Raw genomic sequence first — 24,792 nt, forward strand, 5'->3', positions numbered from 1 at the left:
TACCCGGCCAGGCACAGCATTCTATTTTAGACCTTAATGAGCTATATATTAATTAGACTATAAGCTAAGCTGTAACAGAGACCAAAAACTACAGTGGTTCAAACCAGGTATGTGTATTTGTTTTTCACGTGACAGTCCCCAGGTAGGTGGGCCATCCAGTATGGGTGGGAGCATGGCTCCTCGAAGTCTGCCTGGCAGCCCCATTCGTTCTGTCTTCCTGCTCTCCCATTCCCTAGATGGTCTCATCTGCATGATCAAAGCTGGCTCACACCATCATGCTGAAGTTCTAGCCCGTGGAAAAAGGAATGAGAAAGAAGGGAACATGCACCCAGGCATTTTAAGGATGAGAAGGGGAAGTAACAAACATCATTCTGCTCACATCCCATTGCAGAAACTCAGTCACAGCACGATACCTGGCTTCTAGGGAGGCAGAAGTCTGTAGTCAGGTACCTAGCTAACATCCAGGCCGATCTGTTGCTAAAAGGAAGGGAGACTGTGTAATGGGGGTTGGTGAGCAGCCTCAGCCATGATCTGTAGTCTCCAAACTAATGGGAAGGAGACTTTTATTTTGCAGCTTTAAAAATGGATTTTTATTTCTCAAAACATGAAAAATAGAGCTTTGTTGTTTTATTCTGAGTCTCCTACTAGGGTACCTTGTTTTTAACCTGTAATATATCCTTTTTGTCATCATAGGAGGCTGAGCCAGAGGCCCACAACTGAAGAATTAGAGCAAAGAAACATCCTAAAACGTGAGTGTTCTATACTATAGAATGATTCCTTGTGTAATCATTAACAAGCTGCCTCTACAGATGATCGATTTATCAGTAAGAAACCATCATATATTCATTTACTCAAGATGGACTGAAATAGTCCATTTATGTCACATTTATATGTAATTGTTTATATATTTTTTAAATTTCTTGAATTTGATATTTGATTTTATGGCTTTGAGCCTTATATCCACCCCTAGACCAGAGTCATTCATGGTCATGACAATTGTGTTTAAGAAAGATGAAATATATTCCATGTATTCTTTCACCCAAATATTGAATAGAATAAGAATGCTCTAGTCTTCTTGCAAATAAATGTCAAAGAAAAGGCCAAAAGAATCCACAAACAAACAAATCAAACATTCCTATATTATTATTAATAATACAGTTTGCTGCTAGTTTAACAAATGGCTCAATTCAAAACAAAATTTTCAATCCATTGCATTTTCCTATGTCATGATAACTCAGCTTCCTTCTTGAGTTGTTTATAATTTCTCAGCACGAAAACGTTCTCCATTCATTTTCCTACTTTATTTTCCCATTCTGTTTTTCCCTCCATTCTCTTTGACTTTAGTTTTTACTCATCCCTGCAGTAGTATTTATTGGAGTTAGTATGTTAAAGCTATAAAGCTAATAGAAATACAGTTTGTCATGCTATTGTGTGTCAATGTGGTCAGGCACTGCAGTGAGTTAAGAAATGGATATTTTTAAATTGCGCCTAGCTGTAGTTTTATATATTGTTAACCCAGTTTCAAAAGATCTTTTTATTGTATGAAATATCAAAGAACAGGAATGGGTAAAACTCTGGATAGTACTGCAATGGTAGTGACCCACGGTGTGGGGGAAATCCTTGTCAGCCAGGCTTTTCGAGTTATCTTGGCCTGCTAGAAGACCCCTCCTCTCCAATCTAAGATACTTTTTTTCCTTTAGGGAAGAAAGATTTTAGTAGCATATTGTATTACAGTTGTTAGTACGAAATCAATTCAACAAGGAATATGAACTACCGTCCAGTGAGAGGAACTACCATCCACCCAGTCTATGGGATCACTTTCTTTGGAATGCTTTTTTCTGGCTTTTTTTTTAACATAACTAGAATACAGCTCCAGGAAGGACTTAAGTGGCTACTAATGTATGGAAGGGCCAATTTGGAGGAGGAAAAATTCACAGCTAGAAAAGAAGGAAAATTTTGTGTTTTTGCTTTGCTGAGGAAGAGTAGAAGCAGCATCTAATTTTGACAACAAAACAAACCAAAAAGGTTCATTGCTTTTCATGATAGGTTCCTGGGAAATACTTGTTGAATTAAGTTTTAAGCATGCTCAAATGCAGACCCTAAGCTCCTAAAAAACACAGAGATTATGTCTTACTGGATGCCTGATCCAATACCTAGAAGAAAAAAGGAAGAGCACATTTTGGGTAATTCTTTCTTAACCTGTGAGATAAATAGTGCCAAACCACAACGGAGTTTGGTTATCTGAGGAACTGTTTCGTAGATCTAGAAACTTATCGCATGTTGATCTTAAGTGCTGCATTGGCCTTTATATCCCGTTTTCCTGGAGGTTTGGGAAAGAGTGAGACACTTCAGATTTGACTCCAGCCCTTTTTTTCCTTCCTTCTAAGTTCAACTAAGCATGTTTATTTCTGGAAACAGAGGCATATTTCCAGCCTGGAGAGGCTGATAACTGGCTTATGATTTCCTGACCCACTATTGTACAGCCAAGGGAGGCAGAAGAAAACTGGGAGAGGTCATCTTTCCCTGAGCAGTCACAGGAAACTGAGTGGCCTAACTTACAAACACTCTACTCAGCCCGTTTCCCTCTTGGTTCTTCCACATAGATTGCTCTTGTTTGTTTGTTTGTATGTTTCATCTCCAGCTTTTGTTCAAGAACAGTAGAAAAGTATGTGATACAATGTGGTTTTTAAGGACGTTTACTTTAACTAGGTCATCTTTTTTTTTTTTTTTTTTTTTTCTAAGACGGAGCCTCGTTCTGTTGCCCAGGCTGGAGGGCAGTGGCACAATCTCGGCTCACTGCAACTTCCGCCTCCTGGGTTCAAGTGATTTTCCTGCCTCAGCCGCCCCGAGTAGCTGGGACTACAGGTGCGCATCACCATGCCTGGCTAATTTTTGTATTTTTAGTAGAGGTGGGGTTTTGCTATGTTGGCCAGGCTGGTCTCGAACTCCTGACCTTGTGATTCACCCGCCTCGGCCTCCCAGAGTGCTGGGATTACGGGTGTAAGCCACCATGCCTGGCCCTAACTAGGGCATCTTTTCTGGCAAAGTAGAAAACTAATTCACAGAATAAAACATTCAACAATTTTTAGAGCCCATCACTAGTTTAATAAACATGAGTCAGATGCCAATAAATGCCATTAGTTTTCATTGGTGACCACAGGACAAATTATATTTCTTAGTGTCAATTCACCATACCAGTCCTTACTTGATGTCTTTCCTAATTATTTTAGTGATACTAGAGCTTTTTAAAAAGATATTACATATATGTATTTATATTATATTATATTATATTATATTATATTATATTTAGTTATTCATTTTAGAACCAGTTCCTAAAAACTGATAAAATAGAAAGCAACTTTTGGTACTTAAAAGGTCAACTTTTGCTAATCAAGAAAGGTGATGTATTTAGCTGCGAATGTAATTCTAGCTATGTCTTCTATAGAGAAAAATGAATTAGGCCATTGGATTCTGCATATATTTTTCCCCAACATTTTATTATGAAAATTTTTAAACATGAACAAAAGTTGAAGGAATTTTATGGTAAAATCCGCATATATCTACCATCTATAGTCTGTCATTAACATCTTGCTTTATGACATATCCATGCATCTGTTGATCCAGCTTTTTTTAATGCACTTTAAGTTTATGTGTGTTTTTTCATTTGCTAAAAACACCCACATGAGGCCAGGTAAGGTGACTTATGCCTGTAATCCCAAAGCCTTGTGAGGCCAAGGCAGGAGAATTGCTTGAGGCCAGGAGTTTAAGACCAGCCTGGGCAATATAGTGAGATCTCATCTCCACCAAAAATTGAAACAACAAAACATCTACGTGGAAACATGTAAAAAGCAAAAAGAAAAACAAATCCACAAAAAAATTTGGCTTTTTAACCCATTTTATCTGAATTAACAACTCAAGAGGATAATACTCCAATTGCTGGTATTTTTGTACTTTTCTTTCTTCTTTTAGCTCATCCACAAAATTCTCTGGGTAACATTGCTCGCCAGGCGGGTTTCCTGTGGTGCTTGCTGCTGTTTAACCACATGTATTATTTGTTTATTTATCGGAAATGCTTCCTGCGGGTCGTCCGAAACGTTCGCCCCTCTCTGCTCTGATGAGAGTCACTGAGAGCAAGATTTGTCAATGAACCACGTCACTTCCTTCATGAATATCCCACCAGTCTGTTTAAATTCACTAGAAAGATATACATCCTACTTTATAATTAGTCCTCTAGTGAATCAAAAAATGAAGGAAGCATACACGGTGAATTTTCAAATGCTGAGTTTAAGGTTTAAACTTGACTCTATGAGAGATTTTGCAATGACTGTTTAATAAGATTCAGAGAAGCTGTCATGGTAGCTCATGCTGGTAATCCCAGCTACTTGGGAGGCTGAGGCGGGAGGATCACTTGAGTCCTGGAGATCAAGACAAGCTTGGGCAACATAGGGAGAGCCCATCTCTACAAAATAAAAGTAAAGATTCAGAGGAACAGTCATGTTGGCTTCCCTCTACCTCTCACCCTCATCCTCTAACTTCACTAAAAGTACAATTTTGAACATGGAAAACTTAAAGTCAGTTTCTGATGTCAAAAATGAATTCAATTCCCTAACTGCATTTGGCCCTTCTCTTTTTAGACATCACTGTTACCTGGTAGCACTAGTTCAACAGTATGCTTAATAAGGCAAAACTATCAAATATTCCCTTCAAGGAAATGTCATTTTTGCATATTTAGTGAAGACTGGAGCATTTGTTAGCTTTGGAATGTATTATATCCAATTTTTTAATCTTTGAAAAGTACCTTAAAAATATAGCATAAATACTGTATAGAAAGAATTGACAGAAATGTTTTAAGAATTATATTTCTCTTTTTATTAACAATGTCATCAATATCACTAACAATATCATCAATTTTTATCAACAATATCAACAATTTTATTTTCACTATCGCGTGACCTTGTAAAGCTCTGGTTTGAATCACAAGAACCACAGTGTGGCATTTGTTTATTATGTATTTTGACAATCCACAAGCTTTATCCAACTCATATGAGGTAATTCTTTGAACCTAAGTATGCATTTTTAAGGATATGAAAGGATATATATTTTGTGAAGCAATTAAAAACCTACAGTACTTTCATAGGAAGAAATTTAAATTATAACCAAATTTGTTTGACTGGCACGAAATGAAAGGATATTAATTCATTGTTTCTTGTCTTGTGGGTGATTACAGTTTATGTCCACTCTTTGTCTAATCACCTTCTTTCTTATGCATTAAAGTTATTATTTCAGAAGAACATAGAAACTTTTCCCTGTTCAGAGAAGGAAAACTGATAGAGAATTTAGCCTGTTCAACTAACAAACACAGATGTTGCAAATATTGAATACTGATATGTTATTCACAGTAAAAATAGTCTTAGTTGTAAGAAGTCTATTTGAATTATAAAATAAATATATTTCATACCTGTCATGGATTAAAAAAAATTTTTTTTAATTGAACCCGGGAAGCAGAGGTTGCAGTGAGCCAAGATCGCGCCACTGCACTCTAGCCTGGGTGACAGAGCGAGACTCCGTCTCAAAAAATAAAATAAAAATAAAAATAAATAAATAAACAAATAGAAGAAGTTTTCCTTTGTCAACCTTTTGGTCAAGCCTTTTTACAGTGTTATTTTCCTTCAAAAGAGTTCATAATAGCACTTTCTAAAACATAATCTTTCATAAGCATCGGTATCCAAGAAGCAAAATGTGTGCTCACTGATCGAACAGATGATCAGCTAAAGGAAGCAACAGAGAGAAGTTCCTCAAGTAAGCAACAACCAGCAAAACCTGAAGGGGTGTTTATTTCTTTAAAAATTTTGGACATTTTTCTTTAAATCCCATCTGTTGGGCAGCATAAAATCGTACTACTTGGTGAATCACTAGAGAACGAGAAGACTTTGGAAAGGCAAAGTCACAAGAAAATAAATAATTTCCACCCAGAGTACATCATAACCTCATTTAGAACGTTCTGGTTTGAAAGCAAAGTCCAAGGAAATGCTTACATTCTGCTTCTATGGAAACCAAGGAAGACAAATCAAATATTTTGGTTGGATTTGAGTGGAAATCAGCAGCTCAGACATGCATCGGATGGTTCTAATTTGCTCTTTTAATATGTCTCAGATTTTCACATGAAGGCCAGATCCAGAAGTAAATTTTTATCTGAATTCTGGTAAATTGTGCTTATAAGCCCATGAAATGATCAGCAATAGAGGGCTTTCATTAGAATATGGGCACTCCTGTGGTTTTTTTAAGAATACAGCAGGACATCAGGAAGCAAAAACATTTAAAATTAGTAAAGCAAACCAGTCCTACAAAAAAAGCATGTGTGTGTGTGTGTGTGTGTGTGTGTGTGTGTGTATAAGATGATCAACCTTCCTACAAAATATTTTGACAACTTTTTAACAATGTTGGTGGTGTGTTTGATCATTATTTGTTAGAGTCACATGATTGTGGCCTGATACACTTTTCTGATTATAAAATCATCTATAGTAACTGTCATCATGACTTTCCTCCTTTAATAAACAGAAAAGAATGAAGAAGAGGAACAAGAAGCAAAAATGGAACTTAAACGCAGACTCAGCAGAAAGGTAATGAAATCGTGACTGTTAATGAGCATATGTGTTTTGAGATATACTTTTTTAAAAAAATACTAATCCTCTCTGTATGTGTAAATCAGATGTTTAGAAATAATTATTCCTATTAGTCTATAATCATAGACATCAAAATCACAAGCCTGGGCAACATGGTGAAACCCTATCTCTACAAAAAATACAAAAATTAGCTGGCGTGGTGGCACATGCCTGTAGTTCCAGCTACTCAGGAGGCTGAGGTGGGAAGATTGCTTCAGCCCGGGAGGCGGAGGTTGCTGTGACCTGATATCATGCCACTGCACTCCAGGCTGGGAGACAGAATGAGACCCTGTCTCAAAAAAATGAAATAAAATAAAATAAAATAAATCAATATAATGCACATGCTATGAATGATGTTTATAATTGTGTGTTGTGCTAATTTTGAAAAATTAGCAAGTGTTTTAAATTGCATTTACTCTATGAAAATATGTACTCTGTGTGAAAATGTTTAAAGACACAAAAAAAGAAAAAAATAAAATCATGTCTTTCATTCAGAGACAGCCATTATTAACATTTCAATGCGTGTATTTCCATTTTAAAAAATTGTTTTGAGTCAGGTGCAATGGCACGCACCTGTAGTCCCAGCTACTTGGAAGCTGAGGCAGCAGGATTGCTTGAGCCCAGGAGGTCAAGACCAGCCTGGACAACATAGTGAGACCTTGTTTCAAAAAAAAAGAATTAATTAAAAATTAATCTCGCTTGATTAGAACAATGAAAAAAAAAAGAAAAAAAGAAGTGAAAAAAGTTTTTAATTATGATAAAAATTATTTCTTAAAATGCTCACACTTTCCATTTAGTGTTGGAAATATTAAACAAGTAAGTATTTTGTTACTCCTGAAGATTTCCCACTATTCCACATCACAGCTGGGTAAGTAATTTATTAAGTGAACTTGATCATCCAGCCTGCCTGCTACAGTGCTACCCAGATTGACAAATGTCTTACCTCCCAAACTCAGACAATTGTTGCCACTTATTTATGAATATATAAATCTGATGTTAGGGCCATCACCTTTTTCTGTGTTAAAAAAAGTAATAGCCTTTGGAAAAATCAAGCACCATCAGAGTTTATATTTCATTATAAATCCTTCTAATCATTCTTCAGGCATACCTTATGCACCTAAAAATGGATAAAGTGACTAAAATGTGACATCTACATGAAGTGTGACCTGACCCACGTTTTTGTGGGCTGGCCGGGGAGTCTTCAACAAAAGCCTTCCAAGGCAGATGGAGGCAATGCTTCATTCCCACAGAAAAGCTATGGGACTATGTTCAAAGTGTTTGGTTCTGTTTTTCAAGGAAAAACATCCTTAATTTATCCATTGTATTAGTCCATTTTCACACTGCTGATAAAGACACACCCGACACTGGGAAGAAAAAGAGATTTAATTGGATTTATAGTTCCACATGGCTGGGGAGGCCTCAGAATCATGGCGGGAGGCAAAAGGCACTTCTAACATGGTGGCGGCAAAAGAAAATGAGGAGGAAGCAAAACTGGAAACCCCTGATAAACACATCAGATCTTGTGAGACTTTTTGACTATCACAAGAATAGAATGGGAAAGACCGAGCCCCATGATTCAATTACCTCCTCCTGGGTCCCTCCCACAACACATGGGAATTCTGGGAGATACAATTCAAGCTGAGATTTGGGTGGGGACACAGCCAAACCATATCATTCTGCCCCTGGCCCCTCCAAATCTCACGTCCTCACATTTCAAAACCAATCATGCCTTCCCAACAGTCCACCAAAGTCTTAACTCATTTCGGCATTAACCCAAAAGTCCACAGTCCAAAGTCTCATCTGAGACAAGGCAAATCCCTTCCACTTATGAGCCTGTAAAATCAAAATTTTATCTAGTTACTTCCTAGATAAAATGAGGGTACAGGTATTGGGTAAATACAGCTGTTCCAAATGGGAGATATTGGCCAAAACAAAGGGGTTGCAGGGCCCATGGCAAGTCTGAAATCCAGTGGGGCAGCCAAATTTTAAAGCTTCAAAATTATCTCCTTTGAATCCAGGTCTCACATCCAGGTCACGCTGATGCAAGAGGTGGGTTCCCATGGTCTTGGGCAGCTCCGCCTCTGTGGCTTTGCAGGGTACAGAAAGCAGCCTCCCTCTTGGCTGCTTTCACAGGCTAGTGTTGAGTGTCTACAGCTTTTCTAGACACATGGTGCATGCTGTTGGTGGATCTACCATTCTGGGGTCTGGAGGACAGTGACCCTCTTTGCACAGCTCCACTAGGCAGTGCCCCAGTAGGGACTCTGTGTGGGGGTTCCAACCCCACGTTTCCCTTCTGCACTGCCCTAGCAGAAGTTCTCCATGAGCCCCACCCTGCCCATGGCAAACTCTGGCCTGGGCATCTAGACAGAGGTTCCCAAACCTCAGTTTCTGACTTCTGTTCACCCACAAGCTCAACACCATATGGAAGCTGCCAAGGCTTGGGGCTTCCACTCTCTGAAGCCACAGCCCAAGCTCTACATTTTCCCCTTTCAGCCACAGCTGGAGTGGATGGGGCACAGGGCACCAAGTCCCTAGGCTGCACACAGCACAGGGACCCTGGGCCCTGCCCACAAAATCACTTTTTCCTCCTGGGCCTTCAGGCCTGTGATGGGAGGAGCTGTCATGAAGATCTCTGACATGGCCTGGAGACATTTTCCCCATGGTCTTGAGGATTAACATTAACCTCCTTGCTACTTAGGCAAATTTCTGCAGCCAGCTTGAATTTCTCCTCAAAAAATGGGTTATTTTCTACTGCATCTTCAGGCTGCAAATTTTTTGAACTTTTATGCTCTGTTTCCCTTTTAAAATGGAATGCTTTTAACAGCACCCAAGTCACCTTTTGAATGCTTTGCTGCTTAGAAATTTCTTCTGCCAGATACCCTAAATCATCTCTCTCAAGTTCAAAGTTCCACAAATCTCTAGGGCAGGGGCAAAATGCCACCATTATTTTTGCTAAAACATAATAAGAGTCACCTTTGCTCCAGTTCCCAACAAATTCCTTATCTCCATCTGAGACCACCTCAGCCTGGACCTTATTGTCCATATTGCTATCAGCATTTTTGTCAAAGCCATTCAACAAGTCTCTAGGAAGTTCCAAACTTTCCCACATTTTCCTATCTTCTTCTGAGCCTTCCAAACTGTTCCAACATCTGCCTGTTACCCAGTTCCAAAGTTGATTCCACATTTTTGGGTATCTTTTCAGGAACACCCCACTCCTGGTACCAACTTACTGTATTAATCTGTTTTCATGCTGCTGATAAAGGCATACCCTAGACTGGGAAGAAAAAGAGGTTTAATTGGACTTACAGTTCCACATGGCTGGGGAGGCCTCAGAATCCTGACAAGAGGCAAAAGGCATTTCTTACATGGTGGCAGCAAGATAAAATGAGGAGAAAGCAAAGGTATAAACCCTTGATAAACCCATCAGATCTCATGAGACTCATTCACTATCATGAGAATAGCATGGGAAAGACCAGCCCCCATGATTCAATTACCTCCCCCTGGGTCCCTCCCACAACATGTGGGAATTCTGGAGATACAATTCAAGTTGAGATTTGGGTGAGGACACAGCCAAACCATACCATTTTTTTTTTCTCAAAGCTCATAAATGTCAAATAATGATCAAACTGAAAGACTTTATTGACTCAGTTTCTAGAGATGACTCTAGTTTTCAATGGCCCTTAAGTTACCATCTGTAGACAATCAATCACCCCTCCTTATTGCCCTGGGCACAGTCTTGTGATACAAATCATCTTTCTCAATCCAGCTGGGCCCCTCCATGAGGCAGCAGTGCCAGCCCTTACCCTCTGCACCCACTTGCCTCCACCATACATAGCTCCATGCTGTAGGTGCAGGTCAGCCCATAGCACTGGTAGCTACCCCATGACTGGGACAGTCCTGAGGACAAGACTGGATGGAGGATTTCTAACCTATATTGCCATTGGTCACTTTCCTTCTAGCCAGTTCTTAGGAGCAAGGGCTTCTCTACCTCCTTATTTCCACCTGCCCCAAAGTGGCAGCAAGAAGCTAGCAATATAGATTGGACAGCAACTAGACCATAGCAGATCACTTAGATTGTTCTCTTTCTTGTCCATTGCCTACCGGGGCTCTATGAAGATAGAGGGAGCCATAGTTGGCACATCCCTGCTCAAGTGGGCTCAGGGTATGGGCCTAGGCCTTCTAAAAGTCCTTGAGTGCTTTGAATATTACAGTATTGGCTTAGTTCAGAAGGAAACTGAGGCCCAGGAAAGGGCTGTTAATGACTACAGAATGTAGACCCAGTGCAAAATAAGGAATATCTATGGACAGGTGTTGTGGCTTATGCCTGTAACCCCAGCACTTTGGGAGGCTGAGATGGGAGAATCGCTTGAGCCCAAGAGTTCAAGACCAGCCTGAGCAACATAGAGAGACCACCCCCCCACACACACACTCTGTTTAAATAAAAAAATAAATAAGCGTTATCTCCAGAGAGGACCACTTAGATGATGGGTAGTCTGGCTGTATACAGAGTATATATAAGAGAGGAAATATATGAAAATGGGCCCTATGGCTACAATAGAGGTCTAAGTCTTCCTCTCTGGAGATAACTGTGATACCACCCAGCTAAGAAAGACCGAAATGGGAGTGAACCTCCGTAGCAGAGGGTAGATAATGCCTGTTTACCAGGGGGCCAGCTTTCTTTCACCTGTCAGAATCTTATTCTTTGGTTTGACAAAGGACCCAGAAAGAAAAGCAATATAATTACAAATCTGAATTTGACAAGGACCACAAGGAGGAACCGAAGTTGTCAGAAGTATCTTAAAGGTTGGAGTTGATTTTAAGCAGTGATGGCCTCAAGGAAGTACAGTTATCCATCAGCTCTCCTCTCCCCATTCCTGTACATTGGTTTTTCTGGCCAAGGGCATGTGTCCGATTGGGGTCTTGTCCTTATTATGAATATCTTAAAGACAGCTGTGCTGTAGGTGCACCCTTTATTGGACCCTTTCTATGTCATAACTTTGTATATTTCTGAGTGTATGGGCTTAATATTATAGGAACAGGTTTTTATTCCCATTTCTAAAAATTCCATGGCTTTTGCCTTGATAATTCAATCACCAAACCAGCCATTCTGTATCTGGGTTACTATTGTGTCTGCGCATTGCATATTCCTTGCGTCAGGGATGATAGACCTTTATCACAGTGCCAGGCAAGTTGGGGAAAATAGCATAATGCAGGTGGTTGTCAAAGACTGTGACCTATCTAAAACGATGATTTTTTTATAGTCTCAAAAATTAGGGCACATGGCTTTCTAGTTCTCATTAGAAATTCCCAAGATGCTGTTGCCTTTTTTTTTTTTTTTTTGATGCCTGAAAGTGACCTTATTTAACCATAACTTTGAAGTGTTCTCTATAGAAAACTTGCCACCATGAGGCTGTAAGTGGTTTACTGAACTCTGCCTTTTTCCTTGTCCTCCTGCAGCTCAGCCTGAGACCCACAGTTGCAGAGCTACAAGCTCGAAGGATCCTGCGATTTAACGAGTATGTAGAAGTCACAGATTCTCCTGACTATGACCGCCGAGCAGACAAGCCCTGGGCCAGGTTAACACCTGCAGACAAGGCAAGAATCCCGGTGGATTTTGTGTTGATTGTATTGCTTTTCTGGAAGCTCCAATATCCACATCCCCCCTACTTAAGTCATCCTAGGGGACGAGATCTTACCAAATATTACAACGGTTTTCTGCCTCTGATTATTTAAGCCACTTAAGTGATACATTTAGTGATATCAATGTAGTTCTTTCAACTAAGTCTCAGAGAAAAGTAGTTATTTACCATATAACCTACCTTCTTTCATACCTGGATGAGGAGGGCTTTCTCACATCCAGGATTTATCCTTACTCTTAGAAAATATAACTTATACAACTTATCATTTTAAAGGGATATGTTAACAATAGAAAAGTTTAATCTTCGTCGAGACTGGCACACTTTTTAATAGAAATGACAAGATAGCAAATAGTTTAGGCTATGTGGGCCATACAATCTTTGTTGCAGCTGCCCAGTTCTGCCATTGTAGCATGAAAACAGCCACAGACAATGTGTAATTGAATGGATATGTATATGTTCCAATAAAACTTTATCTACAAAAACAGATGGTGGGCCAAATTTGGCCTGCAGGTCAGCTTACCAACCCCTAATCTAAATCATTGCACACAATTCCTGAAAAATGAAATATACACTGGGTTCTATCAATGTAGAAAGACTTCTATCTTATTAGTACCATGGTTCCATAGGCAAAGATTCATGCCAACCATTTGTTTTTAAATTGTTCTAATTTTTATCTCTTAGCAAAATCTGGTGTTGAATAAACTCATGCTATACCCAGTTTTTTTTTTAATCGTAAGTACTTTTGCTTAAACATGCCACATCTTAATGCTAAAACTAGGCATTTAATCATGCTCTGTGCTGACCCTTTTAATAGGAAGCTTAATTATTTAAAATACCTACTATGCATCAAGCACATACTGGAGATACAGATTCAGAAATCCTTAGCTCATAAGTAGAAATGAAAAGTAAGAAGGAATAAGATCACAAAGGAAGAATGTTCAGAACAAGAATAGAAGAGAAGGAGGCTGAGAAAAGCACTCCAGGGATGTTTTAGGAAGAGGCAGCAGAAGAATATTGAGAAGAAATGTCCGTGAAGTGGGGAAAGAGGAGAAGCTGGTAGCACAGCAGCTTGGAAGGACTGTGTCAGGGAGGACGGACGGCCACATGTGTGCAGTGACATGGTGAGAGGGAGTATTTTGGTGGCCTGATGGGTGGAAGCCTGTGGTGGAGACAACAAGGATCAAACACAATCCTGAGAATTTGGGCTCTGAAGTATGATGAGGCAGTTGTTCAACGTATGGCTGGTGATTGTGAAGGTTAATAAGCTTGGGTGCATAAATTTGGAAAATGAGATACGGTATCAAGGGAGTGATTTTTTTTAATTTATGGGAAATACTTGAACAATTTTTTATGTGGTGAAGGGGTCAAAAGAAAGGGAGAGGTTGAACATACAGGAAAAGTCAGTAACTGATAGCGTGGGAAAAATCATTGGAGTAACAGGTCAGTACTTATGTGGAAGAGGCAAGGAGAAGACCCTTGAGGATGGAGGGAGAGCACAGGCTGAGGAAGCTAGGAAGTCATATCTCATTGTGCTTTTACCTTGCCTCTCATTCATTATGAATGAGATTGAACATATTTTCATATGCCTATTGGGCATTTGGGTTCCACTCCACCGAAGTGCCTTTTGCCCGAAGAAAAGTGCCTTTTCTTTTGGGTTGTCAATTTTTTCTGATTCATAGGAGTTCTTCATATATTCCAGTTATATATGTTGCAAATATTGATTTAACAGGATTCTTTTTTTTTTTTTTTTTTTTTTTTTTTTTGAGACAGAGTCTCGCTCTGTCACCCAGGCTGGAGTGCTGTGGCTCGATCTCAGCTCACTGCAAGCTCCACCTCCTGTGTTCACACCATTCTCCTGCTTCAGCCTCCCGAGTGGCTGGGACTACAGGCGCCCGCCACCACGCCCAGCTATTTTTTAAAAAATATTTTTAGTAGAGACGGGGTTTCACCGTGTTAGCCAGGATGGTCTCGATCTCCTGACATCGTGATCTGCCCGCCTCAGCCTCCCAAAGTGCTGGGATTACAGGCGTGAGCCATGGCGCCCGGCCAACAAGATTCTTAAACTTAATACAGTCGAATTCAACAACCTTTTTCTTTGTGGCTTATGATTTTGTTTCTGGTTTTAAAAATTCTTTGCATACCAAAATGATAGATATATTCTCATATCCTGTCTTCTAAATTGTTTATAATTTTGCTTTTCACATTTAACTTTTTTGTTTACCTGGAGTTGTTTTTTGGGGAAGCTATAAGATATGCTTTCAGTTTGCTTGGTCATCTGTATTATATGTTTGTTTTCTGTGTCATTATTTGTTCTTTTCTCTTCTTCCTCCTAATTTTTTGGGCTTTATTGGCTATTCTGTTCTAACCTAAGATAGACTCTCCAGATCATTAATTTTCATCCTTCCTTACTTTCTGATACAAGCATTGAAGGTTAGAAATGACTCTGTGTGTCAGTGATTTGCAACCTTGGCTACACATTGGAATCACCTATAGATCTTTAAGAATGTGGATGTCTGGGTCCCATCTCCAGAGATGCTGATCTCATTGGTCTGGGATGTGGCCTTCATATTGGGATTTTTAGTAGTTATAAATGTCTCACATGTCCTTGAAAACAATATGTGTTCTACAGTTTGAGGGTGTGCAAATTTTCCTGTAAGATCAATCTTGTTAGTTCTATTCAGATTTCTGTAGCCTTAGTTATTTTTTTGTCTGTTTGATCCATCAGGTAACAAACAAGATGTGTTAAATCTCCCACTATGTGGATTTTTTTTTTACTTCTTATAATTCTGTTAACTTTGCTTCATTTATTGTGAGGTGTGTCATTAGATATATGTTTAGAATGCATACATTTTCTTGATGAAACCTTTGTTATATTTAAAAATATAATTTTTAAACTAGATTGTCAAAATGAGTTATTTTAGACTACCTTAGTACTATGAATTGAAGCAGCAAACCTCTGTGATGTTTAGCTCATGGCTTCAAATTTTCAGGGTACATTTCATCCCTCCCTGCCCATCCCCTTACTTACTAAGTACCAGCTTGCAATTTTTTGTTTGTCCTTGGAGGATCAGATATTCTAGCTTACCCTTACACTGAGGGTATGCCATTTGGTTCCCAATTTATGGAAAGAGAATTAATTATTAGACCTGAGTGGGTTTTGTGTGTCTTCTGTATTTCACCAAATCATAAAGATGCCTGCTCAAATTCACTAGATTTAACACAAGTGCCCTCAAGGTCAAAGCCAGTTTCATTGCTCACTTACCTTATTTCTCTGGCCATGATCTTCTTTTACTCATTCTTGTCAAAGTATTTTTTACTCTTTTCTCAGCTGTTTAGTACATTTAAAGCAGTTTTTAGATGCTATGTTTAGCATTTTAATTGTTTTTCAATGGAAGAGTTAGTCAAGGCATCTGGTATGCCATTTTGCTAGAAATAGTACTGCATTCTGAACTTGGTGCAAGGTTTCTTCCATCCTCCTTTCCTTTTAGTTGTGGGCTTTGGTCATTCACCTCTCATTTAGTGGCTCCTAGTTGACCCTGCTCTAGTCACTGTTTCTGTGCAGTGACCTTCCCCAAAATTTAGTGATTGAAAACAGCAACTATTTTATATCTTACAGATTTTGTAGGTTGGGGATTTAGTCAGGGCTCAGCTAGGTGATTCTTCTGCTCTTCATGAGGTTGACTAAGGTCACTCAATGTTATTCAGCTGACAAATAGGCTACTTTGAAGGCTCCAAGATAGCCTCTCTAACATGTCTGGTGTCTTGGTAGGGGTGGCTCAGCGACTGGGCTCAACTGTGGCCCCTAGTCTGCCAAACTACCTATACGTGGCTTCTTCAGCATGGTGGCCCGAGTCATCAGTCTTCTTACATGGTGACTGAGCAAATGTCCCAAGGGAACCAGGTAAAAGCTATATGGCCTTTCCTGATCTGGCTTTGGAAGACATCCAGCCTCACTTCCACTACATTCTATTAGTAACAGGCGAATCATAAGACCAGCTCAAGCTTCAAGGAAAGGGGAATTAATTAGCTCCACTTCTTGACAGGGGAGTGGCAAGATCACAATTGTGGCCAAATTTGGAAAATACAATTTTCCACACCCACCATTCCCAGCTATCTTATTATTCAAATGCAAAACTTCAGAAAGGCAGGTAGGGCCAGATAAATTAGTAAAGATCACTGCAGATGCCAAGTATGCAAGCAGGGAGAGTCTAAATGACCACCCACCCTCATATGGAAACTAAATTGTCCAAACCCTAGAAATAGTTCTTTTTAACTCTTGTTCTTTTGTTGCAAGGTAAAGCTCATTCATCTCTAGCTGTAACAGAGAGGATTTTTTTTTTAATTTTATGTTGAAACTAAAATGGGATTTTGTTCTGGACTTCTAGGTTGCAGGGGAAAGGTACATGGCCAGGTTTTCTGCCACAGGCTTTGTTTCTGTTCATGAGCGCTTTGAAGGCATATGACTTTGACATCTCCCATGCAGATCTGAGCCCCAGAGCATAGCCACCGCCCCTCTCTCCTCACACATGGGCCTCATTTTCTCCCTCTGACAGTATCTCTCACATTTCTCCTGAGACTTTTTAAAGTCTAAAAAGCAGCATTTTTAGAAGTGGATTTTTATTGTGTATGTGTGTGTTTCTCTGGAAGAAAATTAAGAGGTAGAATTTCTTTTAAATAGAAAAAATATTGGCCAGGCGTGGTGGCTCATGCCTGTAATCCTAGCACTTTGGGAGGCCGAGGTTTCTTGAGCTCAAGATTTCTTGAGCTCAGGAGTTTGAGACCAGCCTGAGCAATGTGGTGAAACTCTGTCTCTACTAAAAAATACAAAAAATTAGCTGGGTGTGGTTGCATGTGTCTGTAGTCCCAGCTACTCGGGAAGCTGAGGTGGGAGAATTGCTTGAGCCCAGGAGCAGGAGGCTGCAGTGAGCCATGCCACTGCACTCCAGCCTGGGCAACAGAGCCAGACCTTATCTCAAAATAAATAAATAAATAAATAATGTGGTACACTTTTTAAAGATAAAAAATACAAAAATGCAACAATTTAAGATGTTTATGTGTAGTATATTGTATATACACAAGTGATGAATATTCATTGGGCCACATCTGAATATTCAAAAATGCAAAAATAAGAAAAGAACCACTTTAAGAATTTCTTAAAATACTTTTAAGAATTTCTAAAAATACCATTTACTACCTAACACTGAAAAAAATTGTTCCCTCTAGTTGTTAAAAGATAAGTGTGATGAAATAGTACAATATTATTGCCCAGAGATCCTAAGACTATCAATGGTCTTAGCGTATATTTTATTTTAGAATGAAAATGACACATGCTAATCACCATTATTAACAAGCATTTCTGGTTTTTGTTGCTTTTTACCTTAAAACATTTTATAATATATTATTTATTATATATATATTTAGATCAGATTTAAAATATTATATTAAGTTAATTCATGTAAAAATTATAATTTAACTATTATGTTTAAAAATGAATTTTATTTTTAACTTTTGAGCTCTATATCCCATTTTTAAAAACTATTCAAAGTAAATATTTCCAAAAATAAACAATGAGGCCAGGTGCAGTGGCTCATGCCTGTAATCCAAGCACTTTGAGAGGGTGAGTTGGGTGGATCACTTGAGGTCAGGAGTTCAAGACCAGCTTGGCCAACATGGTGAAACCCCATCTCTACTAAAAATACAAAAATTAGCTGTGCATGGTGGCTCCTGCCTGTAGTCCCAGCTGCTTGGGAGACTGAAGCAGGAGAATCACATGAACCCAGGAGGCAGAAGTTGCAGTGAGCTAAGATTATACTGCTGCACTCCAGCCTGGGCGACAAAGCGAGACTCCATCTCAAAAATCAAACCAAACCAAACCAAACAAACAAACAAACAAAAAATGAGCTTCCTTTCAGCCTAAAGGAGATATCTTTTTTCTTTCTCTTATCTTAGTGCCATTTTCTTAGCCCCATTAAGCTACCACCTTGCATTTTAAAGAGTAGTAGCCAATCAGTCAATAATTAATCAATGCCTCTCCTTTCTGTGAAGGAGGAAGGCCCTTGCTGGGTGTGGTGGGGAATCTCCGGAATCTGGTAGTCTGGTTAAATGGCTCGTGTTGGAAAAGAGAAGTGGTGGGAGAAATGCCTTATTAATTGTGAACTTGATTGAGCTTTATTCACCTATAAAATAAAATTTTCAGGTCGGGGCACAATGACTCACACTTGTAATGTCAGCACTTTGGGAAGCCAAGGTGGGAGGGTCACTTGAGGCCAGGAGTTAAAGACCAGCCTGAGCAACATAGCAAGACCCTCTCTCTATAAAAACTAAAAAAATTAGCCAGGTGTGGTGGCACACCCCTGTATTCCTAGCTACTTGGGAGGCTGAGGCAGGAGGATCCCTTGAGTCTGGGAGTTCAAGACTGCAGTGAGCTGTGATTGTGCCACTGCACTGCAGCCTGGGCAACAGAATAAGACGCTGTCTGTAAAACAAAAATAAACAAAATAAAATTTTCAGTTTTAGAATATATGTACTTACAGCACTAGAAACAGATATATGTACAGTAAAATAGAGATGGCCTGGTTTCCTGCACTGAGGTAGATAAATGAGCTGACCCTTCAGTGGCAGTCAGGTGAGGTCAGAGAAGGCCACTGAATTGGCCTGAAGACCTAGGCTTGCCTGCCAGTAACCATCTCCTTAGAGTAGAGCTTGGAAGCTCCATGGAGGAGAGAGGGGCAGGCTTTAGAACTGGGCACTTCTAGGATGGATTGATCCTTGACTTGGCCACTTAGTAGTTGTTTGACCTTGGCCAAGTCATTTAACCTAGGTTTACTTACTAGTAAAATAAAGCCAATTATATCTATCTTGAGAATTAGGTAGAATATCTCTAGAATTCCTGCTCATCAATAAATGGTAGCTATTACCAATATTATACTCATGGTCAGGGATGAGAAGCCAAGCTTTGTTCCCCATTTGTGATAGTTTCACTGTTGATTCCTGAGTTTACGATCTAGTCTAAAATTATCCAGTGAAAGAGAGTGTAGAATTTTTTCAGATGAGATGTGCTTTTGTCTAACAGGTCACTCAGTAATCACTTATTAAAACCCTTACAACATATTAAGTATCATCCTAGATACTGGGGATATAAAGTTGAATAACACAAACTGTCTTTCCGGGAACACAGTGTCTAAACAGGTCCTAAGAAAGCCTGAGGTTTTTGTTCTCCGTAAGCTATTCTTTGCCCTGTTCATTGATGCCCTAGCAGCAGAAGGGAGTACACTTGCCTCTCTGTGGCATTGAACTTGATTAATGAGTAGTCCAGAAATCCTCTCCACATCCCGTCATAATTTTATCCAAGAAATAAAGGATATCAAAATGGCAATTCTAGTTAATTCTGGCCCCACAGCTCATGCTATTTGAGAAGGCAGCAAGGTCTGCATTTTTTCTTTCTTTCTTTCTTTTTTTCTTTCTTTGTTTGTTTGTTTGTTTCTTTCTTTCTTTCTTTTATTATACTTTAAGTTCTGGGTTACATGTGCAGAACGTGTAGGTTTGTTACATAGGTATACACATGCCATGGTGGTTTGCTGCACCCATCAACCCATCACCTACATTAGGTATTTCTCCTAATACTATCCCTCCCCTAGTCCCCCACCCCCTACAGGCCCCAGTGTGTGATGTTCCTCTGCCTGTGTCCATGTGTTCTTATTGTTCAACTCTCACTTATGAGTGAGAACATGCAGTATTTGGTTTTCTGATCTTGTGATAGTTTGCTGAGGATGGTTTCCAGCTTCATCTGTGTCCCTGCAAAAGACATCAACTCATCCTTTTTTATGGCTGCATAGTGTTGCATGGTGTATATGTGCCACATTTTCTTAATCCAGTCTATCATTGATGGATATATGGGTTGGTTCCATGTCTTTGCTATTGTGAATAGTGCCTCAGTAAACATACGTGTGCATGTGTCTTTATTGTAGAATAATTTATAATCCTTTGGGTATACGTCCAGTAATGGAATTGCTGGGTCAAATGGTATTTCTAGTTCTAGATCCTTGAGGAATCGCCACACTGTCTTCCAAATGGTTTAACTAATTTACACTCCCACCAACAGTGTAAAAGCATTCCTATTTTTCCACAACCTCTCCAGCATCTGTTGTTTCCTGACTTTTGAATGATCGCCATTCTAACTGGCATGAGATGGTATCTCATTGTGGTTTTGATTTGCATTTCTCTCATGACCAGTGATGATGAGCATTTTTTCATATGTCTGTTGGCTGCATAAATGTCTTCATTTGAGAAGTTTCTGTTCATATCCTTAGCCCGTTTTATTGATGGGGTTGTTTGCTTTTTTCTTGTAAATTTGTTTAAGTTCTTTGTAGATTATGGATATTAGCCGTTTGTCAGATGAATAGATTGCAAAAATTTTCTCCCATTCTGTAGGTTGCTTGTTCACTCTGATGATAATTTCTTTTGCTGTGCAGAAACTCTTTAGTTTAATTAGATCCCGTTTGTCAATTTTGGCTTTTGTTGCCATTGCCATGAAGCCTTTGCCCATGCCTATGTCCTGAATGGTATTGCCCAGGTTTTCTTCTAGGATTTTTATGGTCCTAGGTCTTACGTGTAAGTCTTTGATCCATCTTGAGTTGATTTTTGTATAAGGTGTAAGGAAGGGGTCCAGTTCCAGTTTTCTGCATATGGCCAGCCAGTTTTCCCAACACCATTTATTAAATAGGGAATCTTCCCCATCGCTTGTGTGTGTCAGGTTTGTCAAAGATCAGATGGTGGTAGATGTGTGGTGTTATTTCTCTGTTCTGTTCCATCGGTCTATATATCTGTTTTGGCACCAGTACCATGCTGTTTTGGTTACTGTAGCCTTGTAAAGTTTGTAGTCAGGTAGCAAGATGCCTCCAGCTTTGTCCTTCTTGCCCAGGATTGTCTTGTATATGCGAGCTCTTTTTTTGTTCCATATGAAGTTTAAAGTAGTTTTTTCCAATTCTGTGAAGAAAGTCAGTGGTAGCTTGATGGGAATAGCATTGAATCTGTAAATTACTTTGGGCAGTAAGGCCATTTTCACGATATTGATTCTTCCTATCCATGAGCATGGAATCTTTTTCCATTTGTTTGTGTCCTCTCTTATTTCCTTGAGCAGTGGTTTGTAGTTCTCCTTGAAGAGGTCCTTCATATCCCTTGTAAGTTGTGTTCCTATGTATTTTATTCTCCTTGTAGCAATTGTGAATGGGAGGTCACTCATGATTTGGCTCTCTGTTTGTCTGTTGTTGATGTGTAGGAATGCTTGTGATTTTTGCACATTGATTTTGTATCCTGAGATTTTGCTGAAGTTGCTTATCAGCTTAAGGAGATTTTGGGCTGAGACGATGGAGTTTACCAAATATACAGTCATGTCATCTGCAAACAGAGATAACTTGACTTCCTCTCTTCCTATTTGAATACCTTTTATTGCTTTCTCTTGCCTGATTGCCCTGGCCAGAACTTCCAGTACTATGTTGGATAGGAGTGGTGAGAGAGGGCATCCTTGTCTTGTGCCAGTTTTCAAAGGGGATGCTTCCAGTTTTTGTCCATTCAGTATGACATTGTCTGTTGGTTTGTCATAATCAGCTCTTATTATTTTGAGATACGTTCCATCAGTACCTGGTTTAGCATGAAAGGCTGTCGAATTTTGTCAAAGGCCTTTTCTGCGTCTATTGAGATAATCATGTGGTTTTTGTCATTGGTTCTGTTTATGTGATGGATTATGTTTATTGATTTGTGTATGTTGAACCAGCCTTGCATCACAGGGATGAAGCCGATTTGATCATGGTGGATCAGCTTTTTGATGTGCTGCTGGATTGGGTTTGTCAGTATTTTATTGAGGATTTTTGCACTGATGTTCATCGGGGATATTGGCCTAAAATTCTCTTTTTTTGTTGTGTCTTTGCCAGGCTTTGGTATCAGGATGATGCTGGCCTCATAAAATGAGTTAGGGAGGATTCCCTCTTTTTCTATTGATTAGGATAGTTTCAGAAGGAATGGTACCAGCTCCTCTTTGTACCTCTGGTAGAATTCGGCTGTGAATCTGTCTGGTCCTGGGCTCTTTTTGGTTGGTAGGCTATTAATTATTGCCTGAATTTCAGAACTTGTTATTGGTCTATTCAGAGATCCAGCTTCTTCCTGGTTTAGTCTTGGGAGGGTGTATGTGTCCAAGAATTTATCCATTTCTTCTAGATTTTCTAGTTTATTTGTGTAGCAGTTTTTATAGTATCCTCTGATGGTAGTTTGTGTTTCTGTGGGATCAGTGGTGATATCCTCTTTATCATTTTTTATTGCATCTATTTGATTCTTCTCTCTTTTCTTCTTTATTAGTCTTGCTGGCAGTCTATTTTGTTAATCTTTTCAAAAAAACAGTTCCTGGATTCATTGATTTTTTGAAGGGTTTTTTGTGTCTCTATCTCCTTCAGTTCTGCTCTGATCTTAGTTATTTCTTGCCTTCTGCTAGCTTTTGAATGTGTTTGCTCTTGCTTCTCCAGTTCTTTTAATTGTGATGTTAGGGTGTCGATTTTAGATCTCTCTTGCTTTCTCTTGTGGGCATTTAATGCTACAAATTTCCCTCTACACATTGCTTTAGCTGTGTCCCAGAGATTCTGGTACATTGTGTCTTTGTTCTCATTGGTTTCAAAGAACATCTTTATTTCTGCCATCATTTCATTATTTATCGAGTAGTCATTCAGGAGCAGGTTGTTCAGTTTCCATGTAGCTGTGCAGTTTTGAGTGAGATTCTTAATCCTGAGTTCTAATTTTATTGCACTGTGGTTTGAGAGACAGTTTGATTTCTTTTCCTTTACATTTGCTGAGGAGTGTTTTACTTCCAATTATGTTGTCAATTTTAGAATAAGTGCAATGTGGTGCTAAGAAGAATGTATATTCTGTTGATTTGGGGTGGAGAATACTGTAGATGTCTATTAGGTCCACTTGGTCCAGAGCTGAGTTCAAGTCCTGGATATCCTTGTTAATTTTCTGTCTTGTTGATCTGTCCAATATTGACAGTGGGGTGTTAAAGTCTCCCGTTATTATTGTGTGGAAGTCTAAGTTTCTTTGTAAGTCTCTAAGAACTTGCTTTATGAATCTGGTGCTCCTGTATTGGATGCATATATATTTAGGATAGTTAACTCTTTTTGTTGAACTGATCCCTTCACCATTATGTAATGGCCTTCTTTGTCTCTTTTGATCTTTGTTGGTTTAAAGTCTGTTTTATCGGAGACCAGGATTGCAACCCCTGCTTTTTTTTTTTTTTTTTACTTTCTATTTGCTTCCTCCATCCCTTTATTTTTTTTTATTTTTTATTTTTTATTTTTTTGAGACCAAGTCTGGCTCTGTTGCCCAGGCTGGAGTGCAGTGGCACATTCTCAGCTCATAGCAAGCTCCACCTCCCAGGTTCACCCCATTCTTCTGCCTCAGCCTCCTGAGTAGCTGGGACTACAGGTGCCCGCCACCATGCCCAGCTAATTTTTTGTATTTTTAGTAGAAACGGGGTTTCACCGTGTTACCAGGATGGTCTCGATCTCCTGACCTCATGATCCACCCACCTTGGCCTCCCAAAGTTCTGGGATTACAGGCATGAGCCACCGTGCCCAGCCCATCCCTTTATTTTGAGCCTATGTGTGTCTTTGCACGTGAGATGGGTCTCCTGAATACAGCACACTGATGGGTCTATACTCTTTATCCAATTTGCCAGTCTGTGTCTTTTAATTGGGGAATTTAGCCCATTTACATTTAAGGTTAATATTGTTATGTTTGAATTTGATCCTGTCATTATGATGTTAGCTGGTTATTTTGCCTGTTAGTTGATGCAGTTTCTTCCTAGCATCGGTGGTCTTTACAATTTGGCATGTTTTTGCAGTGGCTGGTACTGGTTGTTCCTTTCCATGTTTAGTGCTTCCTTCAGGAGCTCTTGTAAGGCAGGCCTGGTGATGACAAAATCTCTCAACATTTGCTTGTCTGGAAAGGATTTTATTTCTCCTTCACTTATGAAGCTTAGTTCAGCTGGATATGAAACTTTGGGTTGAAAATTCTTTTCTTTAAGAATGTTGAATATTGACCCCCGCTCTTTTCTGGCTGGCAGGGTTTCTGCAGAGAGATCCACTGTTAGTCTGATGGGCTTCCCTTTGTGGGTAACCCAACCTTTCTCTCTGGCTGCCCTTAACATTTTTTCCTTCATTTCAACCTTGGTGAATCTGACAGCTATGTGTCTTGGGGTTGCTCTTCTCGGGGAGTATCTTTGTGGTGTATTCTCTGTATTTCCTGAATTTGAATGTTGGCCTCTCTTGCTAGGTTGGGGAAGTTCTCCTGGATAATATCCTGAAGAGTGTTTTTCAACTTGGTTCCATTCTCCCCATCACTTTCAGGTACACCAATCAAACGTAGATTTGGTCTTTTCACATAGTCTCATATTTATTGGAGGCTTTGTTGGTTTCTTTTCACTCTTTATTCTCTAATCTTGTCTTCTC

General features: G+C 39.4%; 1 protein-coding gene across 7 annotated transcripts in view; it reads left to right on the forward strand.

Moving 5' to 3' along the window:
- Positions 1-24,792, forward strand: part of PHACTR2 (phosphatase and actin regulator 2) — a 298,637-nt gene that overhangs the window by 238,746 nt on the left and 35,099 nt on the right. For all 7 annotated transcript variants that reach the window (XM_063666682.1, XM_063666684.1, XM_063666685.1 and 4 more), the window contains 3 exons: positions 694-749; positions 6,559-6,620; positions 12,120-12,257. In XM_063666682.1, coding sequence (XP_063522752.1) covers positions 694-749; positions 6,559-6,620; positions 12,120-12,257 — 256 coding nt within the window. The remainder of the gene's footprint in view (positions 1-693; positions 750-6,558; positions 6,621-12,119; positions 12,258-24,792) is intronic.

The sequence above is a fragment of the Pongo pygmaeus genome, chromosome 5, assembly GCF_028885625.2.
Source record: "Pongo pygmaeus isolate AG05252 chromosome 5, NHGRI_mPonPyg2-v2.0_pri, whole genome shotgun sequence".
Taxonomy (NCBI): domain Eukaryota; kingdom Metazoa; phylum Chordata; class Mammalia; order Primates; family Hominidae; genus Pongo; species Pongo pygmaeus.